Below are 18,890 nucleotides of genomic sequence, written 5' to 3'. Positions count from 1 at the left end.
TGCGTTTCCCGGGGACTCGTCTTAACCTGTCTTGCCCTGTGTATATCGCCTTTTTTTGAATTGTTTTGGGAATTGGTAAATTCACCACCTGAATCAATTATTCACAATGCCGCCGCGTTTAAGAATCTCGTCGCTTCAACAAATCCCTCGATGCCAAAATGAACTCCGAATTATCAGGAGCGCATCCAGCGCCGCGGCCCCGGCAATCACGCCAGCTGCTTCAATTGAGCAGATGACACGCTCACCAGCTCCCGTATCACGATTCCCTCCTACCCAGCCACCTTCGCACCGCAATCCCGAATACCGCCGGTCGCAACTCCTACGGTCATACACCTCCCTTCTCCGCACATCTCCTCTCATTGTGCTGTTCCAACACAACAACCTCAAGTCCATGGAATGGGCCGCCATCCGACGAGAATTAACCATTGCCCTGCAAAAAGTGGACGAGAAGATTGCCGCCGAAGGCCGCACGGCGCCTGCCCTCGCTCCTTACATTAAGATCCAGACTATCCAGACCAGCATCTTCGAGGTGGCTCTGCGCATTGTCGAGTACTTCCGCCCCAGCGAGGCTTCCCTGGGTTCAGGAAAGCCCCCAAGTGCAATTGACCCCGTGACACAAACCTCCGCCGAGCTCCCTGCGATCTCCGGCTCGAAGGATGACCCGGCCTTGACACACGACTTGTCTCGTACTGCCCACGAGGCAGTGAAGAACATGAAGGGCATGCACGAGCTTTCTCCTCTGCTCATCGGCCCCGTTGCTGTCCTTTCCATCCCTACCGTCTCGCCTGAACACATGAAAGCCGCGCTGTCAATCCTCACCCCCAAGGAAGCCGGCTTCAAGGCCCCTACCCGCAAGGCAAACCCGGAATACCACGAGCCCATCGTTCAGAACGGTCTCCGCAAGATTAACTTGCTGGCTGCCCGTGTGGACAACCAGGTGTTTGATATCGATCAGACCAAGTGGGTCGGCAGCATCGAGGGTGGCATGGACGGTCTTCGCTCCCAGCTTGTCACCGCCTTGCAGAGCATGAGCTCCAGCGTTGCAACTACTCTGGAGGGAGCTGGCAAGAGCATTTACTTTACCTTGGAGAGCCGCCGGAGCGTTTTGGAAGAAGAGGAGAAGGGACCGGAGGGCGACAAGAGCGAATCGTCCTAATCTGGTCATGGTCATTTTGATTCATTTTCCTGTATAATAGATCATATTCTGCGTTTAGTCCTCAAGACACCCTCTTCCTACTTCAGGATCAATGTATACTTGCAAGAAATCAACTTTGGTGCATCATATTCTCTGTTTAACCCATGAATCATTGCATTCCCTGTATGAGGCAACATACAGACTGCGCCTAAAAGACAAGTTTCCTCCCGATCTGTGCCCATCATGCCCGCCATCTAGTTCTGTCTCAAACGCAATTTGGCATTCATGCCAACAATGCAGCGCACAAGATCCCAATCTCCATTCAGACCAACCCAGTCCGTAACAAGAATACCCGTCGAGCAGTCCGCATCATGCTCTTTACCCCGGCGACAGATATAATCCACAACCGCCGGGTTAACCTTAGCAGCAACCTTCTCGGGCCAAGTATCGGTCTTCCAGAAGTTGCTGGCACTCAGGAAATTCACGTAGAAGGGGAAAGCCTTGGTCGCATGCATATCAGGCTGAACACCGAACGGATAGCGACAACAGCTAGCCCGATCAATCTGCTCCGAGACGAACTTAATCTTCTTCTCGATATTCATACTCTCCAGCACCTCATAGAAATCCTGAATGCAGAGCTGACCACTGGGACACTTAGCATTGGGAGTATTATCCGCCCACGCAGCAGCATCAATACCCCAACCATTGCCACCATGCTCATTCTTCAATTTCTGCTGCAAGTTAAACCGACGCATAAGGATAACCTTTCCACGCGCCTCGCCCAGAGTCGGGATCTTGGGTCGCACCCACCACCGACTACCAGCCTTGGCGTAGTGGTCGTGCAGGATCCGCGAGACCTGCTCGTCAGTCGCGTTACCGGTTCCCTCCCGCTTAACAGAGACGATCAGCGTCTCGGAGGGGTTGCGCTCGAGGAACCCGTCCACTTCACGCATCAGGTCGCGGAAGTACTTGTTTCCTGTCAGCGAGATGGGGAACGCGCTGTGTACGAGGATCAGCTCGTCCCGTGCCGCGTCGTCGGGGTACTGAGGCTGCACGCGGATATCGAAGAACCGAACGCCGTTCTCGAGTTGCTCTTTCGGGCTCACGGCCTGGCAGCGCACTGAGGGCGGCGCGATGTGGCAGGTGGGTGAGTTGTGCGTGCCTGGGATTGAGAGAGCGGAGACCAGGGTGTCGTCGCGGAGCTCGCGCATCCAGGCGTTCAGGTTCGCCGAGGAGAAGATTGCGAGGAAGGATTCTGGGACCACGAAGACGCCAGTGAAACGGTGTTTGGGGTTCTCGTTTAGTGCTTTCATTCCTGCGGACTCTGTTGTTGGGACAGGAGCTTGGATCTGGTATTTCTGGCCTTCGGCCTCGAAGGTCAGACGCATGCGCTCCTTGTCGGAGTGGATGAAGGAGCGTAGCTCGGTCTTCTTCGTTGCGAATGGCTCCACTCGAATGTCAACATCCTTCTCCTCGAAGGGACGGCTGTCCTGTTCGATGGAGGAGACCTCCTCATTACGGGTTTGGTTGGTCAAGACCTGAGTAAGGTTCCTGGCCATTGTGCTGAAGGCATTGAACCCATCCTTCTCCGGTGCCGGGAAGCGCTCAATGCGCTTCAGGACGATTGGAGTGGAGGTGTTGTTGCGGATAGTGAGGTGCTCGGCAACCATTGTGAATCGACAATTTGGAGAATTGAAATTGGAATCAGCGCGAGTCCCTGTGCGGGTTTGTCTCAAGATAGATCGAAATCGGCTGCCTGGGGGGCTGAGATCGAAGTGGGTTACCCCTCCACTGGGGATCAGCGGACGATCTCCGATAGGGGACCCCTTGTTCTTGGCGCGTAAAGTTGATTCGCGAGGACATCTCAATTGTGAGACAGAGCGGAGATTTTCAAGGTCTGTATGGAATACGGAGTACGATGTATGGTGCAGACAATTAGTGTCGCGCCTAGATCGGCCCTGGCGATCGGGCCCTAATATCCCCGGGCTTACTCCGTACAATTGCATATTGTACGCATTTGGTTCATCATTTGCTTGGATTGAAGCCATTCTGTCTGAGTATCTCATACCATAAGAGGGAAGTTCAATGTTGTCAATATTCTCCGGATTATTCCAAGTTGAGGTCATCGACTTGATAACCTTGGTCCGATTTACGCCTACCGTTGATATATCTCCAAGAAACATAGTATATATTGAGTACATGCACACCTATATAGTACATACATTTGTTATGTATTTATTGAACCATTGGGGTCCCTGGGTTGTCTCTTACAGAGCTTGTCGATCAGAAGGAAGACACCTCTAGTAGGGAACCTGCTGGTGGAAGTAGTCCATGATGAACTTCACCTGCTTTGGCTTCGCAATGGGCACATTTTTGAACTGGTTACCCAGTTCCATGACAACCTGGGTACCATCGGCACTATTGGGGCTCCAATGCGGCAACGACTTGCTACCATTGTAAGAGCCGCCATTGTTGGGGTTGAGGGTCTTCGCAAAGTTGGCCCAGTAGGACGACATCTTCTCCTGGATGTCAAAGTCGACGCTGGTGAAAGCGTACGTATCGGAATTGGCGTAGAGAGCACCGAGCGCGTACATGATCTCAGATTGGTGGAAGGCGCCTTGGTTCTGGCTTGGGGGCGCATGGGTCCAGTAGTAAGTGTAGAAGTTTGCAGTGGCCGACTTGTACCAGTCAGTGGCGTAGGCCCACGAGCCGACAAGAGAGAGATCACGGGCAGCAGCGTTCCAGGCCTGAGAGGCAATTGTACCGTTGTTGTTATCGGGGTAGAGCTTGAAGTACTCGCTGGAGAGGTTGCCGTACTTGAGTCCACAGTAGTACTCGTACTCGGCAACGGTATAGTCGGTGCTGGGTGAGGCACCAGATTCGTCCTTGGTGTTACCAGTAATCACGGGGACGTCGTTGGCAGGGCCATTGATCAAGGTTTCGATGTACTTGGATGGAAGCACGTAGTCGTCCAGAACGGGCTTGAAGATCAGAGGATAACCGGCAGAGAGTGCGGTGACCCACCAAATGGAGCTGTTGGTCACGCGGTCTGAGGAACCAATTAGTAAGCTCTCCATGGAGAGCGTGCGCATCTCCTCAATTGTAGAAACGTTGTGGGCCTTGATGTAGCTGGCGCTATTGGAGATAGCAGTAGACATGTTGACGTATGAGGTAGCGAGGCCAGCCAACATGGTATCGTAGGGGTATCTAATCCCGGACTGGGAGATACCACCGTGGAAGTAGCCCGTGAAGAGAGGGCTATTGACTGCATGGTAGACTTGAGAAGAGCCGAAAGACTGACCAGCAACAGTGACGCGGGTAGGATCACCACCAAATTTGGCAATATTCTTCTGCACCCACTTGAGAACTTCCAATTGATCCAAAATACCATAGTTACCGGAGGTCTTGTGGCCAGTGAGCCTGTAGCCTTCTTCATTGAGCTCGGGGGTAGCGAGATATCCGAATGCATCGTCACGGCGGTTGAAGGTGATGAGAATAACGTCCTTCAAGGCCATGCCACCGCCGTACCACCACTCGTTGTTGCTGGTCTCATCGGAACCCTGGTTCCAAACCATGACAGGGAGTTTGGCATTGGCGGTCTCAGCGTTGGTCCAGATGTTGAGACTGAGGCAGTCTTCGCTAATGTCAGAAGACGAGGCACTAGGACAGGCAGGGCCAAAGTCCGTGGCCTTCAAGGTCTTGTTCCATGACTCGCGGGGCTGTGGTGCCTTCCACCGGTTCTGGTATCCCGTATCGGCAGCGAAAGGGATACCAAGGAAAGCGGCGACGTTGGACTCGGCGCCATCGAAGTACTTATCCAAAGTGGACTGGTTAAAGTACTGGAAGCCCTCAACGGGACCGTAGGAGGTTTGGATGACCTTGTCCCAAAGCTGGGCTTGGGCGACAGCAGCACCCAGGGCCAATGAGGCCAGAGTCTTGGTCAGGGGAGCCATAATGGTTGGATCGCCGTAAAAAGGGGGATTGAGGCGATTGAAAACTCGAAGCACAAGGCTAGGAGCTGAGGGACTGAGGATGTTTTTATACCTAGGTAAGCTTCTTCGCCGGCGATCAGCCTACGTACCTAGTAATGTAACGTTCTTGGTACGCTTGGCACGGCTATAGCTCTGAAACAGGTTAAAGATTTATGTAGCAAATGTACCTCGTGACCTGGTGTCTCAATGCCTGGTATGGTGGATTTCGGGTCTTGCAGACTCGGCCTCAGTTTCTGCATTTAGTTAAGGTTATGGCGATCATGTTGTTATCGTCTCCACATCTGACACGCGGACGCAATTTGGACGGGTTCCGATATTCCCGAGGTCTCTTGTTCCTTGCAGTGCAGAAGTACATCGGATTCTTGCAGTGGAGCATTGAAAATGGGCTCAGTGGTTATCGCCGAGGACCAAACCCAGATTCTGGTGACTGACAGGGACAAGTCGAATCTGATAATCATGATGGATACTTGTGTTTCTCCATCAGGCATGGCCTAGAACCCAAATAATGGTGTTGCAATCCTATATTTATCCGAGACCAACTTTGGGTAGCGTAGTAGCGTCCTGGGTGGAGACCTTGTCTGAAAGCTGATGTGGTACCTGCATATAACGGGATAGACAGCAATTGACCTCGGAGATTGAATATCCGCGTCATTACATTTACATTGATATAGCAAGAGCGTCAGAGCGTTGGAAGCAACCTGATATAATGGTGAAAGTGCTCCTACTATGGTCTTATACTGGTCTCTTTTCTTGTCAAGTAAAAGGCAAGAAGAGGAAGGGAGAAAAAAAAATTGATCCGTACCCCAATTACTTCCAGCGCAGGGTCGAAATCCTGTCCAGTTTCACCATTAACTGGGCTTCCCAATGCGGTATCACCCGTGGTCATTGTTTCACCCAGCAATCAACGGCCTTGTGTCTCTCACCCACTCAGCCACCCAGGAGGGATTCTGGCCTACTGTCTTGGACTATAATTAAGTAGACCAAATCCCTTTGTTTGTGCCATACAAATTCTACTCCAACTGTCTCTACTAGTAGTATATAACTGCCATTTGAACTCTATTCCTTAATCTGCTTCATCTTATACGCCTCAGCTGTCCATATATAGCATGTGGAATATTCATTTGCTTGAGACTTCCCAATTGACATTTTTCAATAGAACCAAGCAGCAACAATTGCCAATCGATAGAAAAAGAAAACAAAGAAATGAAAATATAACGTCAGGGCCATAGTTCCCCTCCCCCATACTTGCATAGATGCGGGGAGATCACGTGGGTAGCATCGGTTAGCATCGGCGTGCGGGCAGAACAGTCGATGCTCGAGTGCCAAATAAAATAGACACAATGCTCCTTTTCTCTTCAAGAATTTCAAAAAAACATCTTTTGAATTTGTCTCTACCACCCTGATCTTTCTACCATGAGTTTCAGCCGCAGCGGGGGACTCACTGCCCGCAACTTCAGGCCTTGTCTACCCCAGAATCGCCTCCGCATTCGCTCCACCCTACCTCCGCTCTTGTCCCGGAGATTCCATGCCAGCTCTTTACTATGGGGGATCAAGTCACAAGTTCTAAAGGATGTCGGCGAGGGTAATTTCTATCCAATTACCACCTCATTCTTTAATTGTTCACTTACAATTACTAGGTATCACCGAGGTCCAGATCATTCAATGGTACGTGGAGGAAGGGGCTCATATTGAGGAATGGAAGCCTCTGTGTCAATACCAGTCGGATAAAGCTGTCGACGATGTGAATTTTACCTCCTTTGTTCCCATGTTCTGGGTTAATGGCTAACGAACCCAGATTACTTCGAGATACGAGGGTGTTATCAAGAAACTACATTTCGAGACAGATGATACAGTGCCTACGGGAAGGGTGTGTACTACCTTCCCTCTTGCCCATCTGACATTCACACTGCAATGACCATACTAACAAGCTTTGGTAGGCACTCTGTGACATCGAAGTTGCAGATGGAAAATATCCCGACGATAACCCGCCGCACGAATCAAGGGCATCGGCGTCTGAACCTATCCCAGCTTCTGAACCTACCTCAGCCTCTGAGATCACATCTGCAACTCAAGAAGCCGAGTCTTCTCTAATAACCCCTCCTCCTATCCAAATTCCGGAGACACCCAAGACAAAGCATGCATCCCTTGCAGTACCCGCCGTGCGCGGGCTACTGAAGAGCCACGGCGTGAACATCCTCGAAATCAACGGAACCGGCAAAGACGGGCGTGTGATGAAAGAAGATGTCCTAAAATTTGTAGCAGCGAGAGATTCTCCAGTTCCAACATCAGTGCCTGGCCCCGTTTCCGTGTCACCAGACACACGGCAAGCAGAGTCAATTGTCAACCTGACCCCGATCCAATCACAAATGTTCAAGATAATGACCAAATCCCTGAACACGCCACACTTCCTCTACGCCGACGAACTCAAAGTCAACGACATCACGGCCATCCGCAAGAAACTCGCCAGCGACAAACGCGATCCTACCAAAATCACCTTCCTTCCCTTCGTCGTCAAGGCCGTTTCACAAGCTCTGACCGAGTTCCCAATCCTCAACTCGAAAGTCGATACCACAGACCCCACAAAGCCGAAGCTAGTCATGCGCGCCAAGCACAATATCGGAATTGCTATGGATACGCCGAATGGTCTGATTGTCCCGAACATCAAGGACGTCGCCAGCCGATCGATCTTCGACATTGCCGCTGAGATCGCGCGGCTAAGTGCCCTTGGTAACGCCGGCAAGTTGACGCCCGCTGATCTCAGTGGTGGCACTATCACTGTGTCGAATATTGGCAATATTGGAGGTACATATGTGGCTCCGGTGATTGTGCCGACAGAGGTGGCTATTCTTGGCGTGGGTAGGTCTAGAGCTGTGCCAGTCTTTGATGAGGACGGACAGGTTACACGCGGGGATATGGTTAACTTTAGTTGGAGCGCGGACCACCGTGTTATTGATGGTGCGACAATGGCGAGGATGGGCAACAGGGTTAAGGACCTAGTTGAGTCACCCGAGCTCATGCTTCTAAATCTTAGGTGAATTAGATAACTAGGTCACCTCTTGATAAATAAAGTACTTAGTTATATCTAAATAACAAATTGTGGGTACATCTCAAGACACTGCATACGTACTTGGTTGGTCTAGTTTGCTAGCTCCGATATATTGTAGATTGAGCGTCTTAGTGCAGAGTATAGAGAAAATGAAAAAGATGAAAAGATGAAAAAGATATAGACAAGTCAATTGATATAAATATCCACAAAACAAAGGATATCACGAAGTCTGCCAAACCGGACAGTAGATATATCAAAACAGCACGAAACAGAAGCTCTCGATGCGAGCTTCAAGAACTCCAGATCTAAAACAGACCGGTGACATAGCCAAGCCGGCCAAAACACCAAACACCATTGGGAGGAACCACAAAAAACAACAAACAAAAAAAACAAAATGCTAAATCCTCCATGCATAGATCATACCCATTTTCGCATGGCAATGAGACATCACCAACAATCCCAGTGAACTCACCCCGATCAATTCACAGAAAGATGCGGGAGAAAAAAAAAATAAAACAGAATCACTTATACTCAGCGAGCTTCTCAACAACAGCATCAATAACATTGCGCTGCACCTCCTCCATCGTCCCCTCGACACTGATAGTAATAACATCCCACTCGCCCTTGGGCTCTTCAAGCGCCGCAAGCTGCGAGTGCACCATGCCACTCTTCATGTAGTGCGATTCACGCTGTGTGACACGCTGCATCAACACCTCCTCACCGAGCTTGAGGTAGACGAAGTGGATCTGCACCGAGGACGAGCCGTACGCGGCAACGCGCATCACATCCCGGTACTTCTGCTTCAGCGCGGAGCAGGCTACTACCACGCCGGCGGGTGGGTGGAAGTTGTTGGCTTCTGAGGGGGAGAGTGCGTCGATTGCGGCTTGGCGAAGGGAGATCAGCCAGTCCCAGCGGTCTTCGTCTGTGAGTGGGATGCCTTGGCCCATTTTGTCTTTGTTTGCTGCTGGGTGGTACTGGGAGGGTTTTTGTTAGTTACTTGTGTATATTTTGGGGGCAGGTGTCCGGGTGTTGTTGGGTTTGGGTGCAATTGGATGGTTGGAAGGTGTGCAGTGTGATGTATGTAGTGTATAGGGGTATACTTACGTCGTCGCCTTCTAGGAATGGTACACCTAGCTCGGTGCGTAGGACGTTACCGACGGTGCTCTTTCCGCACCCTGCTGGACCGGTCACGACCCAGATATGTTGCATTTGTGCGGGTTTGGAGGATGTTACTCCGTTGGTTCCGTTGGTGAGGTCCGGCATGATGCGCGCCTTGCTCACAGTGGAATCTACTATGGAAGCGTGGGGAGGCTGGGGTCGTTCCCCTGCGGAAAGCATTATGTAGGAAAAAAGGGTTGGATGTTGGATGTTGGGTTTGGGAGGGTAATAATTTGGGTCAGGGTGGAGATTATGACGCTGTAGTGATACACGGGAAGTGTTCTATAAGTGAGATTTATTGAATAAAAGTTCAGAAATCCAAAAGCGCGAGATTCCTCTTCTAAGTACTTATATTGTATCACAGTGGGTCGGGTAAAAGATTCCAGAAGCCGAGTGGGGGGAGACGGACATTTCGTACGGTTATTGGTTCTATGGGGGGATTGGGGGAATTAGGGGGGTTAGTTAGGGGGAGTTAGGCTAATTTGGATATCTTCACCCTATTTGGTCTATACCCGATGAATAGCCGTCCAGGTTCAGATTTATATAAGGTTATATATATATAACTATTCTTGTATACTTTGACATATTAACATATTAACATATTAACTCCCAATCAAATATATATACACATCCCATAAAATACCACATATTACCTCCAGGAAATACACATCCATGATGTCACGGTATTTGGTACGGTAACTCACCCCCACGCTAGAAAGACAAGAAAGACAAGAAAGACACCGCCAGTTCCAATCCAAGTCATTTTTCCCCCATTTTCCCCCATTCCACCTTGACTTAGACTGAAATTTGGGATTTATCCCACTAATATCTGCGTCATTCCCTTCTTTTATCTCTCACCTGTCCCGTGCCGAACAACACTCTCGACACCGAAAGGCGGCCCCCCACACTCTAGAAACTTCGCAGATCCACCCCGATTATCGAAAGATTGTACTCCGTACTCCGTACACGGATTGCCGATACTCATCCCGTGAAACACAGGGGGGTGGGGGTAAACATTACGGGAAATACAGTCTCATCCGATAGGACACAACTTTGAAAGGACACGAAAACATGAGCAGGGAATGAATATGCATGGTGATTCTCTACAGTCACACCGACTATACCCGGGTGTGCCTGGTAAGCATGACCAGGCCGTATTTTCCCCCTTAAATCCGGGGAAGAAAGGAACTTCCCGCGGGGTAAACGTATCGGATCATTGCTTGTACTAGAGAATTGATTTTCCGCTGGTTTTCTTCATGGTCACGAGGGCACCTGACTGTGGCGGGAAGCGGATTCCGACATATCCGATCTCGTGTTTATCCGGTGTAGTTTAGAGGGTGTGCTGGGCCTTGATCCGTGTGGCTAATTTGTATTTGGACCTTTGGAGGACAGCATAGACAGGCTTCAGATCCAATCGGTGGGAAATGTTGAGGCACCTGTCAGTGGATCTGACATGTCTGAAGAGCCCATGGAGTCCAGAGTCCAGAGCCCGGAGTCCAACGGGTAGTTGTAGATCAATGGTATTAGTACCTTTCATGTGAGTTCCAGAACTAACATTGGAGGAGGTCAAGTGGAGCTAGAAATGAAACGAATATCAAATATCGCATGTAGTCATTGATTCCAATCATAGACTGCAATCACCCATTTTCTATACAAAAACATGCCTATCAGTTCATGGGGGCGGGGCGGGGAGGCGGTATTACATAAGCCATCTCCAGGCCACCGCGTCAGCTCCAGATCATCAAAGCTCCGACTTATTGGTTCGGGCCTCGATAGCTGCAGCCTCAATTACCTCCACGATGGCTTCCCTCTTCTTCTCCACACCGGTCGACATCGACGTGGTCCTCGAAGACCTCGATGAGCGCCAGACCGTAGACGTCAAGCTCGACAAGGGCCGCCGCGAGCGGGTCCCTCTGTACATGGATGGCGAGTCCGTCAAGGGTGCTGTGACCATCAGACCGAAGGATGGCAAGCGACTGGAACATACGGGGATCAAGGTCCAATTTATTGGCACGATTGGTACGTTGGACCTTCCACCCAGCCTCTCCCAGCTGGGTTTCGCCATCGCAGATTGGCCGCTAACACCTTACTATTTCGGAATACAGAGATGTTCTACGACCGAGGCAACCATTATGAATTCCTTTCCCTGGTCCAGGAGCTCGCCGCCCCCGGCGAGCTGCTCCACCCGCAGACCTTCCCCTTCAATTTCAAGAACGTCGAAAAGCAATACGAGTCTTACAATGGTATCAACGTCAAGCTGCGCTACTTTGTCCGGGTGACTGTCTCGCGGCGCATGGCGGATGTCATTCGGGAGAAGGACTTGTGGGTGTACTCGTACCGCATGCCACCTGAGAATAACAGCCCCATCAAGATGGACGTCGGTATCGAGGACTGTCTGCATATCGAATTTGAATACTCCAAATCCAAGTATCATCTCAAGGATGTGATTGTTGGCCGCATCTATTTCTTGCTCGTGCGGCTCAAGATCAAGCATATGGAATTGTCTATCATTCGGCGGGAGACAACGGGATCCCCCCAATCAATATAACGAGAGTGAGACTTTGGTGCGCTTTGAGGTATGTGGTATATCGAACACTTGATGTGATATTGGGGTATGGAATGCAGAGCATAAGAATGCTGACTTGAGTGCAGATTATGGACGGTTCGCCATCGAGAGGTTAGTGAACACTTCGAAGAGTTTAGACCCGCCACGGGCACCAACCCTCGGTCTCAATGATACTCGCCAGGATTGGCAAGCTTGGGGTAACCTTGAGCATAGCTGACTTTCCATAGGTGAAACCATTCCAATCCGTCTGTTCCTTGGTGGATTTGACTTGACGCCGACATTCCGCGACGTTAACAAGAAGTACTCGACAAGGTACTATCTCAGTCTCGTACTGATTGATGAAGGTACGCTCCAATTACCCCATTCTGTCTCTGTTTCTTTCCCCATCCTTGGCAATCTCCAAATCACAATCAATGGCGCACCCCGTAATGCGGGGTGCAGAGACGGACAAGATGCATACAATAGCCGTCGGCAATTGAAGTTACCCCATTCAAGTCGGCCCGCGTTGCATCATGTGTTGCCGATTTGCATCCGAGGCCCCCCAATTCCCGACAACCCCCACGCTAAACCTCTTCTGGCTCTGGCAACTCCACCGATACAATTTACCATACACTCTTCCCATCCTGATACATCATTGGCCTACAATCTCAATGTCTCAAACTAACCAAATAACAGATGCCCGCCGCTACTTCAAACAATCCGAAATTGCGCTCTACCGCCAAGCCCCCGAGATCGCCCCGAACGCCCAGATCGCCCAGCAACAGCAGATCCAGCAGCAGATGCTCCTCGAGCAACAGCGCCAGCAGCCCGCTCTTCCACCCGGCTCTGCTACCGCTGGTCCCGGCAGAGAAGTAACTGCGCCGCTTCGGCAGGAGCCGCAGCCTGTTCCCGCGCCTGCAGCATAGACTATCTTATTCTATTCTCATTATCGCTCGCGTCTTTCTTACAGCTTCTTGGTACCTGCGGATCTGTTCTTCTATACCCGCCTCTTGTCTCCGATCTCGATTTCCCCTATTCCTCTACTTCTCTAGTACTCACTATTCCTTTTGTGTCCGTTGGTCCTGTCTCACGGCTATGTCACGATATCACTTCTGTAGTATACTTTACTCTGCCTACAACGTACATTCGTGCCAAGCCTCATTTTAAATCAACCCCCATCCTAGGTTCAAATTGTAGAATGTCTTCCTTTCCGATCTCTTAGTCCGGGAGAATACTGAGTCCAGAGTACAAACATAAAGTAAAACAATGCATTGATCGCCATAGTACATAATACACACGCAGCCGGCCCCGGGGGTCATACTTCATCCACAACCAAGCCTTAGCTCTAATACTCAAACCGACCAATTTCCTGCAACACCTTCCCCAGCGCCTGGAGAATCTGTCCATCATCACGCTCTTTACCAGCAACCTGCACAGCGCGCACAACCAACGGATAAATCCACTCAAGATGTTTCCGGTAGTGATGCTCCTCCGCATCCTCACCCTCAACAACCGAGACGGTCTTCAGCGAAGGCGGGTCTGGGATAGACGACGGCTCACTCTTCAGCTCGACCATGCGGAGCAGCAGATGGAGCAGTGCCTTACGGGCGGGCGTAGGCTGAGGCATCAAGCCGCGCAACGGCTGGTCAGCGATGTAAGACTTGAGCGAGACAGCGCAGCGCAGGAGGAGGTAGGGCGAGATCGAGCGTGCTAGTAGGGTCTGCGGAGACGGGACGTCTGCTTTTGTCTCGGTCTTGGGTTGCGAGTGTGCGGCGAGCTCGAAGAGCGTGTCTAGGAGGACGTAGGCTATTCCCGGGCGCAGGGTTGGCGGTGGGTTGAAGGTGCGGCCGGGACGTACGGTGTAGAAGTCCTGTAGGGGCGTGTCTTCGAGACCGGTGGTTGGTAGGTCGAAGCGGAGGGGGGCGTAAATGAAGGAGGAGCGGAAGAGAGCGCGGGCGAAGTCGCGGCGGACGGCGTCTGGGATTGATGCTGCTCCGAGGGATGGGAGGATGAGAGTCTTCAGGCGCGTGAAGGCTTTTGTGTCGAATGTTTCGTCTGCGGTGATCCGGGCGTTGGGGAGTTGTTGGGATTGGAAGCCGTGGGCGGAAACTATTCCATTTGTGATGTCGACGATGCGTTGCCAGAACTGGGATGTTTCGGACTCGTTTGTCTTTGTGTATTGCTTTTCCACATACGGGACTGCAACTTGGAGAACATTCAGGGATACTGTTGTGGCCTTTTGCCAGAGGAATGGCTCGCGGTCCTTCCCTTGCCATGTGTACTTTTGCATAATTAGAGTACTGAGGTGTTCGAGGGATTTCGCAAGAGCACCGTTCGTGAAGACGTCTTGCTTGATGCCGAACTCGGCAATGTACCAGCTAACAAGATCGATTGTGCGTTTCGAGAAAGCCACAAACGCTGGTCTTCGAGTGTCGCTGTCGGGGCTCCATTTTGATAGTGCTGAATCAGATAGTTCGGCAAGACACAAGAGAATATCCGGCTGGGAGTCCTCTTTCTCCAGGCAGAGCGTCTTGATACAATCAATGACTAGGGCTTGCAGGGCCGAGGGTCGGTCGACATCTGGAGAGTAACGCGGGGAGACCGAGTTCCACACAAGCAAGCTGAGATGATGGAGGACCTTTTCGATGTGTTTCGTGGTCAGCTGGTCTTTGTAAAGGCGGTAGACCTGCTGGAATGCATGTAGATAGGCCAAAGCAGCATCCTGGTTAGGTTGGTCCAAGTCGAGCGTCTTCTCATCGCCAGCGGGGTGTCCGTTTGCCCAAAGAAGCCACGCACATTCAAGGGCATCGTTGCTAAGTTCATCTCCATTTTGCACCCGGAGGAGAATTGCCGAGAGGCTAGAAAATGTTGCTTCGCTGAATTCCAAAATACGTAAGTCAATCAGACTCTGCAAGTACTTCAAAAGTCGCTTCCAGGATTGATCGAACTTCTCATCCTGCACCAGGGTCTCGAAGAAATTCGTGATCAGATTTGACAAACCCTTGATCATCACCACTGTCGTATCCACCCACGCCTTGAAGTCATCAGATTTTGCATTGCTCCGATTGTTCTTGGCTTGGAGGAGAGGGGTCTCAACTCCCTCGGCCATCTTAAAGAGGACCATGTTTAGACACAGACGCCAAGCTTTGGGTGAGAGCTGCTGCCCGTAGGCGTCAAAGATGCGCAAAAGCGTATGGACTGCGCTATTTCGAATCTCAGGTCGACTATCTGTCGTGATATCAACGATGCGAAGCAACAGCAACAGCCACAACGAGTTCCGAGAAACAGAAGGGTCTTCGTCATGAGCCAATTTAGCTAGCTCTTCTTCGCTGACAGATGCATCAACATGGTCAAGGGAGATCTGCTCAATCTGACCCTGGAGAAAGTCGGAAACGTTCCAGAAAAACGAGGTAGTGGTGAGGGAGATATTGAAATCTTGGATTTGAGACGTAAAGCTAGAGAAGGCATTCACCAAGCTCAAGAGACAAGGCGCTGGCAGGAGAGAGAGGAAATCGGATGCAACAAGATGCAGAGACTTATACGCAGCACGTACCAAACGAGGGCCTGCTGGAAGAGCTGATGATCTGCGCTCTATCAGAGTGGAAGGCCGATCGTCAGCCCCAAGATCTGGGGAAAATTGGAAAACACCAGATATCAAATCAAATATGAGGTGCCATCCGTCCACGAGAGTTTCTGCATACTGTTCCAGGATGTTATTTAACACTTCCAACGTCTGTTCGTGGATTTCAATGACGGTTATCGGTAAAGACTTGGAGGTGTGCATGTCCGATGCATAGAGCGAGGCGACCTGGGCTTTCAATGTCTGCAAATTTCTCGTCTGTACTTGATTGTAGACTTTCTCGTCGTCTTCTTCCCTTTGTTTCATTGTCGAGAAGACGAGTGAATTCAAAATTGCGTTTGCCTGCAGGCGAAGATTCGGACTGACGGTAGTATTTGCGGAAGCCGAGATGAGACTTTGCGTCAATAGCTCCCATGCTTTGCTGTCGTCTTCTTCAAGCGAAGACAGTCTCCCAAGGTTTGCCTTGGCGAGTTCGTTTCCTTTCTCCAGTACAAATTTGAGTTCCTCGTCTTGCATTCTTGATTTTCCGACGGTATGCGATACGCGTCGGGAACCTTGGTGCAAGCGTCCACCTGCTTGGGAGGATTGTGGCGTTCGAGGCATTTCTGATACTTCCTGGGCATCACCCTGGTTGCGACGCTGCTCCGTAAATGTTGACAGATTCAACAAGGCAAGTAGTATTTCCTCGAAAGATGCACTTGGGAAATCGCTGGTGCTTTCGAGCATTTTGTTAGAAGCCGCCTGAACCGCAATCACCTCAGTTCCAAGATTAGCAGTTGGCACATCGTTTCCTGGGGTGACTGGAATCTCCCCAGCCCCGCTGGCCGATTTGACCATTGCGCTTGAGGACATGCCAATCACTAGTCCAGTATATTGAAGTGTTTCAAAAAGAATGGACCAGGCCGGCTGATCCAATGTCGGCCCCAAAGCAATTCCGAGGTTGAGCAAAGCCCGCATGCAAAGTAGGTTCCTTGTGCTTAAAGACACCGGAGGCCCTTCCCCGGCAGTTGTTCCTGCAGACTCCATTGATAAAGGACTGGGATTTGACAGATCCGCACTTCTCCGTTTCTTTTGGGCCATGTCACTTTGCTGGGAGCCAGTAGAAGATACATTATGTGACTTGGCACCACCCGCACTCACGGGCGTGGCAGCTTTTCCAAGAGTTGTCAAGAAAGCATCTCGGGGAACAGCCAATCTTAAGAGACCCGCCACATGAGCTAACTTTTGGAATGCTCGAACAAGATTGTGATAATACTCATCATCTAAGGATGCGCGCAAAAAGGTGGAGCAAGCTGCTAGGACAGCGGGCCAGCAGTTCTCTATTATCCCCGCACAAGTCTTGATGGCGGAGTACTGTACATGAGACTGCAGGTCCAGAGGATTGATGGGAACATGTGACTTTTTCGACGAGGTAGACTGCACTCGGGTAGGTTCTGCTGTGAAATCTTGAGAAGATCTGGCGGAGTCCGGTCCTTGAACGGGGCTCATAAGTCGATTCTTGCGTCTTTGCTTTAGATCCGGGACCGTCAATGGAAGAATGAATTTCGCCAGCCCTTCAGCAAAGCTGCTAATACAATTAAGAACAAGGCTGTAAATGTAAGTGTCCGGCGGTGTGGGCGGATCTGTCTTGTCGAGGAGATCGATAAATGGCGTACGAACAACACTCCACTGAGTGCTGATCCCAGGCACCTTGGTTTCACTTGGAGGAACAGTTGACCCAATGACACCAGCAACACCACCTGTTTCGAGGGTTATTTGATCCTCTGTGGTGGATCTTGAGTGCTCCGCCCGAGAAGGTACTGTTGATTGATTGCTGACGCCAATCAAAGCAGGCTTCTCTGAAGCTAGCCGAACAAGCGCAGCCATGTGGTCGCGGAGGATGTTCTTTCTGCCTTCCTCGCCGTCATACAAAGTATAGATCAGCCGCACAGCACCCGGCTCCGAGTATAGCCCCCTGAAAACTTCCATGCAAAGTAATCGCTTCCAAGGAGCTGTCCCATCCGGTTCAACAAGATGGGTTATCAGACTCAGTGCCATCTCGCATTCTGTAGTCAACAGAGACATATAACGCTTCAGAAGAATGAGAAGAATTCGAGCGACTCGGACAGTTTGAGCGAACGAATACCTCTCAGATAGACAACGGACGGCTAGTGGTAACAAACGAACGCGCAGCACTTGCGAAAGTTCGGGATGTGCCACAAAAAGACGGCCGCTGTTCAGAAGAATACTCTCAATAAGTTCGAGCACAAAAGTCGGGGATAGGGTTCGTGTTCGCAGAAATTGTAGTGGTTCACCATCGATCAGACGACAGAGATCATCCAATACTTGGAGTGCATCATAGGCGAAGTAGCCGATGTTAAGCGACTGACCATCGACTTTGATTGTTGTGGTGATTTTGGCATCATTGGGAAGATTGTCTTCGTTCGAAACTCTTTCAAATGTAGATACCACCAGCTGCTGGAGAGTAGCTGCGGCAGTACTAGAGACTGCAATTGTCTTGCTTGCCTGTAACGTGGCGCATATTTCCAAGGTGTTCGCAAGAAGCTCCCCGCTCAATTCATTGGAATAAAACTGCAAAAGCGAAGGCAGAGATTGTAGAATTTTCAGCTGGATATCAAGGCCTAGCAAGTGTTAGCGCAATTTAAACATGTTGATTTGTTTGGTCATTTACTCAAGCTCGTTGTCTCCTTCAGGCCTGCGAGGACATCTTTCAAACGACTCGAGGGTAATGAACGAGATGCAATTAGTCTCTGTAAACAGATAACACCAATACCGGCAAGCTTTGCATGCCGAGTATGACATGCAATGATGAATGGCTCGACGAAATTCGGTTTGCGAACAAGGTCTAATGGCAATTTAGCGGCTGGGAACTGACAAAAGGTTGCCATGTGAGAAATTACCTGCTGCTATCTGAGACTCTGAAGTTGAGGGCAGTGCTTTGAGCTCATTCAACGATTGTTCGGCGGCCTGTCAATTCATCGTTAGTGTGCCATGGCCGATGATGCCTAGAGAGTGATAACTAACATTTCGCAAATCGGAGTTTTTCCTTCGAGATTCATGAATCAAATTGGCGATCTCCGTCTGCAAGAATTGGGAGGACATCTCTGATATAGGTTTGTTGTCTCAAAGCATGGCCAGCACAGGCTAATGCCCGAGGTCCCGGTGTCAACAGTACGGGGGTTCTCGAGCGCAGATGAATGGATCGGTGTTTCCACACCAGACTAGTTGCAAGATTGGAGCTTTGATGCCGAGTTCATGTGAGCAGCAAGAGAACAATGACAGCGATTCTGCTATTACAACGATTCCACGATGGGATCAACAAGGCGTGGCATCTCCAACAGGTGCCAAGCCATCGATAAGCCGTATCGCACGTGACTGCGCTCTAACTTGACCGCCTAGCGCATTGCCCCTCTCGTCGCAACATCCCTCTTCGG

General features: G+C 50.5%; 8 protein-coding genes across 8 annotated transcripts; 4 read left to right on the top strand and 4 right to left on the bottom strand.

The window, feature by feature from the left end:
• Nucleotides 1–106: 106 nt before the first annotated feature.
• N7455_012179 (mitochondrial 54S ribosomal protein uL10m) lies at nt 107–1,156 on the top strand (the record flags this gene model as incomplete). The annotated part of the gene is made up of 1 exon (XM_040957247.2): nt 107–1,156. The coding sequence occupies one exon, from the start codon at nt 107–109 to the stop codon at nt 1,154–1,156; it is 1,050 nt and encodes a 349-aa protein (XP_040812324.1).
• Nucleotides 1,157–1,389: 233 nt separating this feature from the next.
• Nucleotides 1,390–2,805, bottom strand: N7455_012178 (phosphatidylinositol-specific phospholipase C; the record flags this gene model as incomplete). The annotated part of the gene is made up of 1 exon (XM_040957295.2): nt 1,390–2,805. One exon carries the CDS (start codon nt 2,803–2,805, stop codon nt 1,390–1,392), a length of 1,416 nt encoding a protein of 471 aa, XP_040812291.2.
• Nucleotides 2,806–3,435: 630 nt separating this feature from the next.
• N7455_012177 (uncharacterized protein) lies at nt 3,436–5,088 on the bottom strand (the record flags this gene model as incomplete). The annotated part of the gene is made up of 1 exon (XM_040957221.2): nt 3,436–5,088. The coding sequence occupies one exon, from the start codon at nt 5,086–5,088 to the stop codon at nt 3,436–3,438; it is 1,653 nt and encodes a 550-aa protein (XP_040812263.2).
• Nucleotides 5,089–6,540: 1,452 nt separating this feature from the next.
• On the top strand, nt 6,541–8,162 carry N7455_012176 (uncharacterized protein; the record flags this gene model as incomplete). The annotated part of the gene is made up of 4 exons (XM_040957305.2): nt 6,541–6,709; nt 6,765–6,868; nt 6,923–6,994; nt 7,065–8,162. The coding sequence occupies 4 exons, from the start codon at nt 6,541–6,543 to the stop codon at nt 8,160–8,162; spliced, it is 1,443 nt and encodes a 480-aa protein (XP_040812252.2).
• A 532-nt stretch (nt 8,163–8,694) lies between these two features.
• N7455_012175 (gluconokinase) lies at nt 8,695–9,511 on the bottom strand (the record flags this gene model as incomplete). Its single annotated transcript, XM_040957363.2, has 2 exons — nt 8,695–9,147; nt 9,278–9,511. 2 exons carry the CDS (start codon nt 9,509–9,511, stop codon nt 8,695–8,697), a joined length of 687 nt encoding a protein of 228 aa, XP_040812260.1.
• A 1,270-nt stretch (nt 9,512–10,781) lies between these two features.
• N7455_012174 (vacuolar protein sorting-associated protein 26) lies at nt 10,782–11,879 on the top strand (the record flags this gene model as incomplete). Its single annotated transcript, XM_040957328.2, has 2 exons — nt 10,782–11,350; nt 11,437–11,879. The coding sequence occupies exons 1-2, from the start codon at nt 11,131–11,133 to the stop codon at nt 11,877–11,879; spliced, it is 663 nt and encodes a 220-aa protein (XP_040812191.2). The 5' UTR covers nt 10,782–11,130.
• A 668-nt stretch (nt 11,880–12,547) lies between these two features.
• On the top strand, nt 12,548–12,802 carry N7455_012173 (Vacuolar protein sorting-associated protein 26; the record flags this gene model as incomplete). Its single annotated transcript, XM_065606826.1, has 1 exon — nt 12,548–12,802. The coding sequence occupies one exon, from the start codon at nt 12,548–12,550 to the stop codon at nt 12,800–12,802; it is 255 nt and encodes an 84-aa protein (XP_065459992.1).
• Nucleotides 12,803–13,221: 419 nt separating this feature from the next.
• On the bottom strand, nt 13,222–18,558 carry N7455_012172 (uncharacterized protein; the record flags this gene model as incomplete). The annotated part of the gene is made up of 4 exons (XM_040957335.2): nt 13,222–18,077; nt 18,128–18,301; nt 18,357–18,423; nt 18,481–18,558. 4 exons carry the CDS (start codon nt 18,556–18,558, stop codon nt 13,222–13,224), a joined length of 5,175 nt encoding a protein of 1,724 aa, XP_040812278.2.
• Nucleotides 18,559–18,890: the final 332 nt, after the last annotated feature.

The sequence above is a fragment of the Penicillium solitum genome, assembly GCF_028829755.1.
Source record: "Penicillium solitum strain IBT 25940 chromosome Unknown utg000009l_segment0_segment0, whole genome shotgun sequence".
NCBI lineage: Eukaryota > Fungi > Ascomycota > Eurotiomycetes > Eurotiales > Aspergillaceae > Penicillium > Penicillium solitum.
This window is presented reverse-complemented; position numbering and strand designations above follow the sequence as displayed.